At 45.4% G+C, this 13540-nt stretch overlaps 1 protein-coding gene across 2 annotated transcripts in view; it reads left to right on the top strand.

Annotated features, from left to right (window-relative positions):
• Positions 1-13540, top strand: part of LOC144829333 (nuclear pore glycoprotein p62-like) — a 277355-nt gene that overhangs the window by 144531 nt on the left and 119284 nt on the right. For both annotated transcript variants that reach the window (XM_078688386.1, XM_078688385.1), the window contains exons 6-7: positions 1225-1329; positions 2190-2307. In XM_078688386.1, coding sequence (XP_078544512.1) covers positions 1225-1329; positions 2190-2307 — 223 coding nt within the window. The remainder of the gene's footprint in view (positions 1-1224; positions 1330-2189; positions 2308-13540) is intronic.

Here is a 13540-nt window from a genome sequence, read left to right as displayed (position 1 = left end):
GGGCCCCACGTTTGGGACGCCAATTGTTGAAAGGTAGGGCCGATGTCGACCAAGAACCTTCAGTGTTTGCCCGGCGTTAGCCGCCTCTCATACCATTCAATATTACCAAACAAAGAGGCAGGCGCTGGAGACAGGAAGGCAGGAAACAGGAGTTTATTCCGACGGAGCAGAACACGTCAAATCAGACAACAGGGTATCTTCTCGAGGTGCTCTAACTGCATCTCTGAGGCCTGGCCTCTTATACACAGGTTTATGGCTTTATTGTATGAAACATGTTCTTGTCAATACTTTGAAGTACGGAAAGACATCCTCGGAATCCCCGCTTCAAACCCGTTCCCACACATATTTACAGTAAAAGTCCCCACCCCGATCTCAGTAGGTGATGACTATCGCGCAGCTGGATATTCCGCCGGTTCCCGGAATGTGTGCGGCTGATCGGATCTCATGGGGTGGGGGCTTTGATCAGTCATAGATTCTTTGAAGAGGGACAGCTTCCTACTGTAAGGGGCAATAAACTGCATCCGCAGGGCTAGGTGATGGCCTGGGATCGGGCCGGACAATCGGGCACAGAGGAAGCGGGTTCATCAAAGGATGTTAGATCATCAAAGGGACGGAGGGAGGTGTTAGCCGGGTACAGGATGTGGCTCCGAGGCAGGGGTGGTTTATGGCCCAAGCATGTGAGAGCGCGGGCTGTCAGCGCGCGGGGGGATGCTTGCGGGGTCAGGGAGAGAGAGAGAGAGAGGGAGAGAGAGAGACGCTGGCTATCGGCAGTGGGCAGAGAGGCCATGCCATTCAAAATGGCTGCTACTGACGCGCACATATGAGCCTAAAAGGGGACAAGATGGCGCCAATAATGTTTACGTCGCAATCTAGATTTTAACACTATCTTCCTCACTCACTGTTCACTCCTACCTGACAAACTAGTATCTTCCTCTGCTATACTTCTCCCAACTCTTTCCCTACAACTCTTCTCTGACTCAGTTTGCTGTATAATTCACTCACTCAAGGCTCTGTAGCTCAAGAGACAGGGATTCCAAGAAAGAGGCAGTACAAGCACAGCGCCATGCTTTCGACCGAAGTTAGCAAGCCATTGAACTGTGACTGCGTTTATACATTAATTACATGTAAAATTCATTACAACTTTCGTTGGCCGGTAGGTAATTCTGAATTGAACTGCCATGTCATGCAGGAAATAAAATGCTTACATGTTTTGTATTTATGCAGTTGGTACAACCTCTACTGGACTTGGAATTGCATCAACTGGAATTGGCTTTGGCTATAAGCCTCTGGGAACAACTACGACTGCTGCTGCTGCTGTCAACACTACCAGTGAGTAGCGAAACAATAGTTTTGCATTATCTGTAGGATATGCTTCTCTTGTAGTCCTGCATTAAATTGGGTTTGCACTTCTGTATTGCAAGGTCTTCACAGTGAGGTGTTTTTTCTGTACATGTACAATGCACTTATGGGGGGGTAAGCAAACATTTCAAATGTTTGTAAACAATTTTTTTTATGTTAGAACACTTTTCTCAAGTACGTTTGATGAAGTAACGTTCTGACATTTTACGTATGTTGACGAGCACAAGTGAGATTGTGTTGTAACGTTTTTGGAAATGAGTATAACAATGAATACGTGGATTTGACTAACAAACGTCTTCATAATATTTTGATGTCTGTTTTTTGGGTTTAAGCTGAGTAAATCCTAGCAAAATTTCACTGCTCTTCACTTACCCAAATCTTGTAAGTCACTTATTTATTTATTTATTTATTTATGGGTTTGTAAAGCGCTAGAATAAACTCCCAAAGGAGTATCTCTACGCTATGGACGGCAGTAGCAAGAACCAGGAAAAAAGTAAAATGATACACAACCGATACTCTTATTGCCATTGATTATTAACTGGCTAAGAACTTGACTTATTCCTGATTGGTTTAGTTGGGGAATTTCAGATACTACTGTGCTGATGAAAACACACATTGGTTTCACTTGGCTTTATTGCTTGATGAAAAGCATGTCATGGAGGAGCTGTTGAATGGCAAGTCATAGATTCTTCATGCAAAGGAAAGAACTTAGGCCCTGGCTTGGTTATATCTGCATTGAGAGGGATGTAGTAAGTAAATATGCAGAATACAGTGGAGAGACCGAATACAGTGGAGAGACCTGTGCAAAAATGTAATATTTTTTCTCACAGACACCAGCGGTCTCCCCAGTACTGGCTTCACTTTGGGAATTAAACCACTAACCTCAATGGGCACGTCTAGCACGGTTGGTGCTACTACTACTACCACCACAATATCAAATGTAGCTAGGTAAGTGAAAGTGTTATTGCCTCTCAGTGTATCGAATTATTGAAAAGAGTATTTATTCTGGGGATCAGATCCTTTCCTGAAAATTCTTTTGAGGTTGTATGGAAAACTACATGGATATTAAACCATTCTACACAAATTTGAAATTCTGTTGTTGATCTGTTTAAAATATATCAATTATTGTCGTTCTCTTTATAGAGTTTGTATACTGATCATGAGTACCAAACCACATCCATGGGATGGATAGCATACAGCACCACAGCATGTTCCCTGTTGGAGGGGTGTGGTTTTGTATTGTGGCTTTTGTGCTAAGTGTTTTGGTGTCTTGCATGACCACTTTGGTGCTCTTACTGTGTCACAGGCAGCTATATTTGAGGTGGGTGTAGTGTACTAAAGCAAAGAAGAGAGGTGGAACAGAATGGTTAAGCATAAATAGTGAATAGTTGAAAGGGTATGATATGTATAATTTGCTCGTTTGGCCTTTTTTAAAGTGTTTTGTTGCTCTACATAATGAGCAGAAGTTTTGTCTTATCATAATTGCAGCCACACAACTTCAGCAACACCATAAGACTGGAGCGAAGGGAAATAGGAGAATGCTACAAACATAGTTATACCTACCATTCTTGCGTGGAAGACTGGTTTTTGAGAAAATATGAACTTTCATCATCATTTCAGTAAGAGCTACGTCTTTACCGCTTTCCTGATTTCCAGTTAGCCTTGGGCTTTTCTTGTCCTTGCTGCAAGAAAGCTTTGTAGTTTTTCGGTCTGTCTGGAGCAGGAGACTCCACCGATATGACTTCTTGAATGCCTGTATATTCCATAGCACTGCCATTGCAGAATAGTGGGTTCTTTTATGCAATCTTCGTTTGGAGTTTTATGTGCATGTGCAAGTTTTGTTTGGAGTTTTATGTGCATGAAGTATGGACCAGTCTTCTAGATGGTCCTGTGGAAAATAGGGACTGGGTTGATAAGAGGACCGCCTGATTCTGGGTATTCAATGCCCTGCTCAGAGAGTTGGATGATACGGTCACACATACATAACTGGCTACAGCATTTTGAATTTCATTAAGTCTTTCTAGTAGGAGGAGAGGTCTTTCTAAGCATATGTCTGTTTACATATGTTAGGTAGACCAAAACTATCTACACAAAGCCTATATGTGGGAAAACGTGAAAAAGAGTTCACATAATGTAGACTCTGATTGTCACTTTGTTTACCTGGGGGGTGAGTGATAATTGTGAGCTAGTCATTCTTACATTCTCTCCAGTTTAGGATCTCTGTTTTGGATGAGCTAAGTGTTCGGTGGCTTATCTGCATCCACCGGACTACCACTGGTAGGCAGTGGTCTAGGCCTGAGTGCTCTTACGTTGTTTGAGTTTCCAGCTTCAGGATGATCTGTGTCCCATCATGAGTAGTTGTATTAGTGGTGTGACATTAATTGCATGTCTTGTAGTCAGCAAGAATCTGTATGGAAAGTAACTGATAAAAATGAGGTTTATAAGGTGATCTGTGATGAGAAGTTAGGAGGAGATCCATGGATGGATCTGTGCATGCTACGTTCCTTTAGCCTCAGTTAGGTCCAGCAGTAGTAGGGCGGCAGCTCCATTTCTGTCCGCAGTCTCTTCTTTTTTTCATTGAACCACCATGAAGTCTCTGGTCAATGTTTCAGGTTCGTGGGCATTTTGAGGTGTATTAATCCGTTAAAGACTTTGGAAATCTCGATATGGAATTGCTCTCCCTCTGTTCAGATCTCTGTTCTGTTCAAATCTAGCGTGATTAGTTTGAGCCTGTTGCATCCATTGGCTGTAGGAAATCTTGGTCACGTTGTGATAATGGCTTTTGTGTGCATGTTGACAAAGAAGGAGATGAGTAGTTGCTGCTCCAGATGATGAGTAGGACCCAGCAGCTAAAAGTGGATTACGCAAGCTCAGTCCTCATCAGAGAAAGTTCAGTGGCTACCTGCTCCAGTTGATACTTTTCAGGGAAAAAATATCCAGGAGATACATTGAATTGAGAGATTGCACACCACTTCAATTCACTCATGCCTGAACCAATGCCCTCCTGCCAAAATGACGGAAAGAGTTAGCCCCGACTTGACAGTGCTGCTTGGACTTAAAAAAATTGAAGTTTGTAGTGTAGGGACAAATGTCCATTGCCCAGTGCCGTGGACGGCACAGCCTAGTAAAGTACACAATTTAAGAGGACCCAAGATTACCTCGGAGCTTTTGATCAATTGTCAGGAAAAAGTGTCCTACCTCATAAACCCCTGGTTGCAGCTGTACGTTCCCAGCGTGAGAGGTGGTAGATCCCACTGGGGATTCAGTTGATGGTGAATCTGCAACTGTGTAATGGATTTTAACACTCTTTACGATGTTGGAATCAGTGAAGCCTCACCCAGTTACTGCTTCAACTTCTTGAGGCCTAGGGATGAGATTAAGGCAGTCTTTCAGGTATTGGCTATGTCGTGGAACAAAAGACATCTCACCAAAAATCACTTCCCCTTGGACCTCACAAACCTCATCTTCCTCCTCCACAGCAGCTGGGCAACCTCTTGTCCTTGAGTGATGCAGATCTCACACCTTCCACCTACTAAGGCTTTCAGAAAGGTGGGTTGTTGATCTACTTCGAAACAGGCTCCTTTCCTTCGAGTGCCTTCCATCTTTCAGCAGGTGTAGCACTACTTATCATGAGGTGATCCAGCTGTGCTTCACCTTGTTCTTGTACGATGCACTCGGTATGCGAGTCCCTTTTTATCCTTGCTCACACAGATGTAAGTTAAGTCCTCATTTAGGGAGGACTGACAGTTGTTAGACCTGGCATCTTTGGCGTGGTTTCCCTTGTCTTTTTACCTCTACCTCCTGTATTTTTGACGCTGTGCTGGATTTCGTTTTTGCTGGTTTAGATGCTTTGGGCACTTTGCCACTGCTGATCAGTGTCAAAGTGCAAGTGCACCTGAAGTAAATATAATTGTGATTGGTTATCCAAGATTGGCATATTTGTGTTACCAGGAAGTCCCTAGTAAAGTGCACTGAGTGTGCCAGGGCAGGTAATTCAAATGCTACTAGTGGGCCTGCAGCACTGATTGTGCCACCCACACGAGTAGCCCTAAAATGGTGTCTCAGGCTTGCCACCACCTGTGTGCAGTCTGTGGACTGCCATGTCAACCTGGCCAGTGTCCCCACTGACCAGGCCTAACCCTTCCCTTTCTGTACACATTGGACACCCCTATGGAAGGCCCAAGGTACCCCCCTGGGCAGGGTGCAGTTTATGTGAAAGGTAGAGCATGTACTAGTGTGGGTGACATGCTCTGGTAGTGAATTACAGCCATTTTCGTTTTTCACTATTGTAAGGCTATCTTGCCCATAGGCTATAATGGGGAATGCTGTTTATAGTCGTTACCTGCATATCTTCCCATAGGAGCAAGATGGGACATAAAAGTTTGGTATCCCTGAACTCAGAATTTAATAACACATCTTTTAGGAAAGATGGTTTCTAAATCCTGTGTTTGAAAACAGTACAGTGTCTTCCTATAACTCCGCCATCCCTCCCTGATAGTGTTTCAGTGTCTGCACACTGTAATGTCCTGCTTTAATGTACTGTCTCTATAATATCTTCACACCACCCAGCCATGCCTATCTGACGTGCTTGTATATGTCGAAGTCTCCTTCTTGCACTTCGGTCCTGTGTATGGTGCACACATCACCGCAGTGAGCTAGGACTCGCGCAGTGCGCAACGTCTTTCACCACTGCTGGCTCTGTGAAGGTGTTTCCAGAAAGAAAGTCTATATTTTAATCACAGAAATAGCCAATGTAATGGCACTCTTCTATGTCTACCCTACAAGAAACTCTTGGAAAGGAATTAAGAATAAAATCACTTTGGTGGGTTTGGGGTACTAGGAGACTGTTAAGTATATCATTAGATCAAAGGTTCTGTAGACCTTATGAATGCAATAACATTTCATGTATTCCAATTAAATTAATGCATTTTTTTATTTAAATGACATTTTTTATGGTACGTTTTAGGGTTACCTTTACGGTTAGAACAAGGTTCCATTAATTTAAATCAATGAAACTAAAAGTGATTTAAATTAAAATATAAATACTTAGTGGTGAGACATGGTGTTAAGTTTGGGGACACAAAAATATCACTTTCATTTTAAATGTATTAAGTAAGCAATTTAGGTAACATATATTTGGCTAAGCAACGTACCAATTGGTAATGGTTTTTTAAAGTGTAAATGTAATTAAAATTGATGTGATTAATGCTAAAACTGGATGGGTAAGGCCTCAGATGACGCAAAAGTATAATTCCTGCTTTCTTATCACAAGCTTCTACTGCACCTGCATGGATGTGGGTGAGATGTATTGTATGATGTTGCAATTTGGGATTTGTTTTAGGTGCTTAAGCTGCTGCACCTTCTCCAGTGTGCGATGGTCAATAATTTTCACGAAAACTGAATCACTCAGCGTATGTGTGATATCACAGAATACCCAACCAGAGAGTATCATTTTAAACAAAATAAAATATCTGCCTGTCTCGAAGCACATTTCCTTCTTTTTAGATAGCCGATTAAAATAAAATAATACTGACTGAAGAGGCGGCTGCCTTTCAACCTTCGTAATGACCATGGTCAGTACATCCTTAGCAAGAGTTGAATGCGCCTTTCGTCTCTCTGGCTAACCCAGCAGTAACCGAGGATACTACTTGAGCAGTTGATGGGCAGTTTATCTTCCCCTGGAATTCAGGCAGTCTTGAGACAAAAGTCTATGCGCGCATATTTATTCTTTGTGAATCTCTAAAGCCATTCAACTCTTAGGGGCTCATTAGGATGGCGGACGGACTTGCGTCCGTCCGCCACCCTTGAGGAGGAGGGAACGTCCGCAGGGGCTGCGGCGTTCCCTCCGTGCTGATTAAGATGTGACCGCCAGGGTGGCGGTCACATCCTCTATTTTTAACATTGCGGCGGGTGCAGCTTCAAGCTTCAAGCTGCACCCGCCGCAATGTTAAAAATGCATGTGTTACATTTACATGCACAAAGCGGCAGGCACCGCACGGTGCCTGCTGCTTTGTGTACGCAAATGCAGGGGGGTACCATAGGTACCCCCCATGTGCACCCCCCATTCACCCAGGGGGCCCGCAACGGGCCCCCAAAATGAATGTCCGTATGCTTTTCCATGGCGGAAAAGCCGCCGTGGAAAAGCATATTTACACCAACATCATAATATGGCGGACGGTGTCTCATAGACACCGCCTGCCATGTTATAGCTTTTCTGCCGCGGTCGGAAGCCGACCGCGGCGGAAAAGCGGCGGACGGAATTCCAGACCCACCAGCCATCCTAATTTGGCGGTGGGTCTTTGGAGTCTCCGCCGCGGTTTTTCCGCATCCTCCAGGCCGGCGGACACTTCCGCCGGCCCGGAGGATGCGGAAAAAACGCCATCCTAATGAGGCCCTTAGTCAGGGGTAGTAACAACTGTATAATTCCAAAGAAAATTCAGTGCATCTTGCAAAAAGTGTCTTGATGTATTTTTTTAACATACCGACGCGTTTCACCATAGTAAATCAGTTTCTTGCATTGCATTCAGTGACTTTTATTAAAAATGCTAGTTTTTAAACATGCGCTCTTTGGAAACATTCAAGCATTCCCCCTTAATAAGTCTATTAGTAAACTAAGAGGTGCGTCAGTTTTCATGTACACCCAATACCTGGCCTGGATTCCTATTATACATAGAGCATCATATTACACTTAAAACACAATACATTTTGGTGCGGCGCAATCACTAAGCTCTCATATGTGATAATGTAGTAAAATGTGGCTCAGTGAAATATGTGCCTAAGATCACACAATATTGGTCCAGTGGGAAAGCTGAGATCACCAAAGTTTTCTGTTTTTACAGTCTGTTTCATGAATAAACAGCTTCGATAATTCACATGTTGGGATTGAAATATGTACACTGCTCATTTTCGGCCAATCTGGGTTTTTCCCAGATCATGTAGTCCAACATTTTAATGCATTTTCTGTAGAGATTTAGGTTTACTTAATTCACGTTCCATCAGATTGTGTAAACTCAGCTGTTTATCCTTCCCTGGTCGATCAACTGATTACTCTTAGTTGGATGGTAACACTGACTATTAAAACTAGAAAGGCACACCTCACAATGTGTAGTGTACGCTGGAAGCTGTCATCATTTGTGATAATGTTTTTATTAATTTATTTTGTGCAACTCTTATTCTCGGTCATAGGGTAATGTTGGGTGTGAGTAGTGCCATCTTTCATTGTACAAGGATCGCAGGTACTATTACACTCAAATCGCCAAAACAAGTTACTCTCAAATAAGTGAGGCACAGTAATGGGTTTGGAAGTCGGATACACTATGTAACTAGAGTAATCGTACACAATAAGGTCAGTATCCACTCAGCTATTAGTTTTAAAGAGCTGGGAGTCTTTATTTCCATACATGAAAGGCAAAGCAGTTAATATAAGGAAAACCAAGGACATATGTTCTAGCGCCTTCTGGGTTACAGATGGGACCACTACACAGTTTCATATCATTAAGGATTTGCCATTATGCACAATAGCCATTAAGATAAGCACTTGCCACTGATATGTCAAGGAATGCGCTTGTTATTACGTTTCTGTTGTCCCGCTTTCCTGACTTTAGTTTCAGTCCATGGGTGTGACGCACAGTTTTTTCATATTAATCACTCAATGACCGGGCATCCTGACAAGTTCTCGTTTAGTGGCTGCAGTGATATCTACAAGTGCCTCTTCCCACTGTCCCCTATCACTAATTTTCTGTCACAGAACTGGCCCTTTTAATGCACTGTTATTTTTCAACAATGGTATCAGAGGTTCCTTGTTTCTACCCCTTTGACACATGTTGTACCTCAGGCCCCCACCCTCCACGAACCTTTAGTGTGTAATTTGGTGTACAGAGGGCAGCCATGTAAATGCTATTTGATTTTCATGTGATACCATTTTGATACAATCTTTAGTTCTGGGTTTTGGTGATATTGCTGTGAATCTCTGCAGGCACCAGCCTTTCTGTGGCAGCCTATTGCAATAGCTTCTCTCCTCTGGTAGATGGGGCCATCTGCCTCTTTCTGTGGCAGCCTTCTTGCAAAAGCTTCTCTCCTCTGATAGGTGGCACCATCCGCCTCTTTCTTTCTGTGGCAGCCGCCTTGCAATAACTTCGCTCCTCTCGTAGGTGGCACCATCTGCCTATTTTTTTCTGGTGCATCCTTCTTGCAATAGCTTCTCTCCTCTGGTAAGTGGAACCATCTGCCTTTCTTTCTGTGGCTGCATTCTTACTATAACTTTTCTCCTCTGGTTGGTGGCCTCACCTGCCTCTTTCTTTATGTGGCAGCCTTCTTGCAATAGCTTCTCTCCTCTAGCAGGTGGGACCATCTGCCTCTTTCTTTGTGGTGCAGCCTTCTTGCAATAGCTTCTCTCCTCTGGTAGGTGGGACCAGCTGCCTCTTTCTTTCTGTGGCAGCCTTCTTGCAATAGCTTCTCTTCTCTGGTAGATGGCACCATCTGCCTCTTTCTTTCTGTGGCAGCCTTCTTGCAATACCTTTTATCCTCTGGTAGGTCCCACCATCTGCCTCTTTCTTTCTGTGGCAGTCTTCTTGCAATAGCTTCTCTCCTCTAGCAGGTGGGACCATCTGCCTCTTTCTTTCTGGTGCAGCCTTCTTGCATTAGTTTCTCTCATCTGGTAGGTGGGACCAGCTGCCTCTTTCTTTCTGTGGCAGCCTTCTTGCAATAGCTTCTCTTCTCTGGTAGATGGCACCATCTGCCTCTTTCTTTCTGTGGCAGCCTTTCAATAGCTTCTCTCCTCTGGTACGTGGGGCCATCTGCCTCTTTCTAATGCAGCCTTCTTGCAATAGCTTCTCTCCTCTAGTGGGTGGGACCAGCTGTCTTTCTTTGTGTCAGCCTTCTTGCAGTAGCTTTTATCCTCTTGTAGGTCCCAACATCTGCATCTTTCTTTCTGTGGCAGCTGTCTTGCAATGACTTCTCTCCTATGGTATATGGTACTATCTGCCTCTTGCTTTATGTGGCAGCCTTCTTGCAATAGCTTCTCTCCTCTAGCAGGTGGGACCATCTGCCTCTTTCTTTGTGGTGCAGCCTTCTTGCATTAGTTTCTCTCATCTGGTAGGTGGGACCAGCTGCCTCTTTCTTTCTGTGGCAGCCTTCTTGCAATAGCTTCTCTTCTCTGGTAGATGGCACCATCTGCCTCTTTCTTTCTGTGGCAGCCTTCTTGCAATAGCTTTTATCCTCTGGTAGGTCCCACCACCTGCCTCTTTCTTTCTGTGGCAGCCACCTTGCAATGGCTTCTCTCCTATGGTAGATGGGACCATCTGCCTCTTTCTTTCTGTGGCAGCCTTCTTGCAATAGCTTCTCTACTCTAGCAGGTGGGACCATCTGCCCCTTTCTTTCTGGTGCAGCCTTCTTGCAATAGCTTCTTTTCTCTGGTGGGTGGGACCAGCTGCCTCTTTCTTTCTGTGGCAGCCTTCTTGCAATAGCTTCTCTTCTCTGGTAGGTGGTACCATCTGACTCTTTCTTTCTGTGGCAGCCTTCTTGCAATAGCTTCTCTTCTCTGGTAGATGGCACCATCTGCCTCTTTCTTTCTGTGGCAGCCTTCTTGCAATAGCTTTTATCCTCTGGTAGGTCCCACCATCTGCCTCTTTCTTTCTGTGGCAGCTGCCTTGCAATGGCTTCTCTCCTATGGTAGATGGGACCATCTGCCTCTTTCTTTCTGTGGCAGCCTTTCAATAGCTTCTCTCCTCTGGTACGTGGGGCCATCTGCCTCTTTCTAGTGCAGCCTTCTTGCAATAGCTTCTCTCCTCTAGTGGGTGGGACCAGCTGTCTCTTTCTTTCTGTGGCAGCCTTCTTGCAATAGCTTCTCTTCTCTGGTAGGTGGCACCATCTGACTCTTTCTTTCTGTGTCAGCCTTCTTGCAGTAGCTTTTATACTCTTGTAGGTCCCACCATCTGCATCTTTCTTTCTGTGGCAGCCGTCTTGCAATGACTTCTCTCCTATGGTATATGGTACTATCTGCCTCTTTCTTTATGTGGCAGCCTTCTTGCAATAGCTTCTCTTCTCTGGTAGATGGCACCATCTGCCTCTTTCTTTCTGTGGCAGCCTTCTTGCAATAGCTTTTATCCTCTGGTAGGTCCCACCACCTGCCTCTTTCTTTCTGTGGCAGCCACCTTGCAATGGCTTCTCTCCTATGGTAGATGGGACCATCTGCCTCTTTCTTTCTGTGACAGCCTTCTTGCAATAGCTTCTCTACTCTAGCAGGTGGGACCATCTGCCCCTTTCTTTCTGGTGCAGCCTTCTTGCAATAGCTGCTTTCCTCTGGGGGTGGGACCAGCTGCCTCTTTCTTTCTGTGGCAGCCTTCTTGCAATAGCTTCTCTACTCTAGCAGGTGGGACCATCTGCCCCTTTCTTTCTGGTGCAGCCTTCTTGCAATAGCTGCTTTCCTCTGGGGGTGGGACCAGCTGCCTCTTTTTTTCTGTGGCAGCCTTCTTGCAATAGCTTTTATCCTCTGGTAGGTACCACCATCTGCCTCTTTCTTTCTGTGGCAGCCGCCTTGCAATGGCTTCTCTCCTATGGTAGGTGGGACCATCTAACTCTTTCTTTCTGTGGCGGCCTTCTTGCAATAGCTGCTCTTCTCTAGCAGGTGGGACCATCTGCCTCTTTCTTTCTGGTGGAGCCTTTTGCAATAGCTTCTCTTCTCTGGTAGATGGCACCATCTGCCTTTCTTTCTGTGGCAGCCTTCTTGCAATATCCTTTATCCTCTGGTAGGTCCCACCATCTGCCTCGCTCTTTCTGAGGTAACTTTTGCTATAGCTTCTCTCCTCTGGTAGGTGGGACCATCTGCCTCTGTTGCTACTCCATCCTGCCTACGAACATGAAGACAATGAGCCCCATGAAGGCTCAAGTTATGTGTCCTGACATAAGTTTTTCTTTATTTTTTTAACACCCAAAGTCCCAGATCTGCAGCTTAGCTCCTGCCTATTTCTTTTTTAGTCACCAAAAAGGCAAAGCTATCCACACAGTCCCACGCCACACAATTCAACCCCCACACAATTTGACACCAAACCACATAATTCAACTGAACAACACAGTTGCGCAACATACCACATACATCCAGTTTACACCACCAGATTCCACATCAAGCCACAAAATTCAACAGCACACCACATAAACTCTACTACATACCACCCCATTACACAAAAAGCCATTCCACATAATTACACTCCATACACACAAACCCACTTCCAGGGGCGTCTCTAGGCTCATGGCGGCCTTTGGCAGGGAGCGTAGGTAGGGGCCCCGGAAGAGGGGGTCCGGGCGGGGCGGAGCCCCCCGGAGCTCAGGAAGGTGTTACAGAGCCGGAGACCGCCAAAGCCCTGCCAGGGGCCGCCATGCAAATATGTATCCATACTCAGAGGATTATTATGTTAAGGACTAGCAGCCCGTCCCGACGTTGTCCGGGTATGAAATAGAATGTGTGTATTTGGCAAGGGCAATTTATTTTAAAATCTCGCAGTAGACAACATTTTTTGTTTCATTAGAATAGGGACAGAGAAGGCCCAGCTGCAGCCCTGGTTGATGTTAGCAGGCGCGTGTAATTGGTGTAGTGATCCGCCGCCTGAGCCCGGCTACAGCCCTGGTTGATGTTAGCAGGCGCGTGTAATGTCGTTGAATGAGAGAGTTATCAGCGGCGGGTAAATCCGTTTAATGAGAGAGTTGAGTGACAGCGAGTAGGAGAGGCTACAGCAATTGTCCCCGCAGACACGCTCATTTGCGTGTTCCCCCGCTTGAGGCCCAGGTGCAGGCCTGTTTGATGTTAGCAGGCGCGTGTTCCCCCGCTTGAGGCCCAGCTGCAGCCCTGGTTGATGTTATCAGGCGTGTGTAATTAGTGTACTGATCCGCCGCCTGAGCCCGGCTAGAGCCCTGGTTGATGGTAGCAGGCGCGTGTAATTTCGTTGAATGAGAGAGTTCAGTAACAGCGTGCAGGAGAGGCTGCAGTAACGTTACTTACCAGGCCTCCAGGTGAACGCGTTTGTCACGCCCCCAGCACACGGCCACAGCAGACGATCTTCTGGTTAATGTACGACCCACATGGCATGAAGGGCGGAATGTAGCACACGCCCCCAGCGTTTCTCACGCCCCCAGCGTGCCCCTTGATGCGGCGCAATAGCGTTCACATGGCATGAAGGCCGGACACACA

This window comes from Lissotriton helveticus, chromosome 4_1 (genome assembly GCF_964261635.1).
Source record: "Lissotriton helveticus chromosome 4_1, aLisHel1.1, whole genome shotgun sequence".
In the NCBI taxonomy this organism is placed as follows: domain Eukaryota; kingdom Metazoa; phylum Chordata; class Amphibia; order Caudata; family Salamandridae; genus Lissotriton; species Lissotriton helveticus.
Note: the sequence above shows the minus strand (reverse complement) of the source record. Positions and strands in the feature narration are given on the sequence as shown.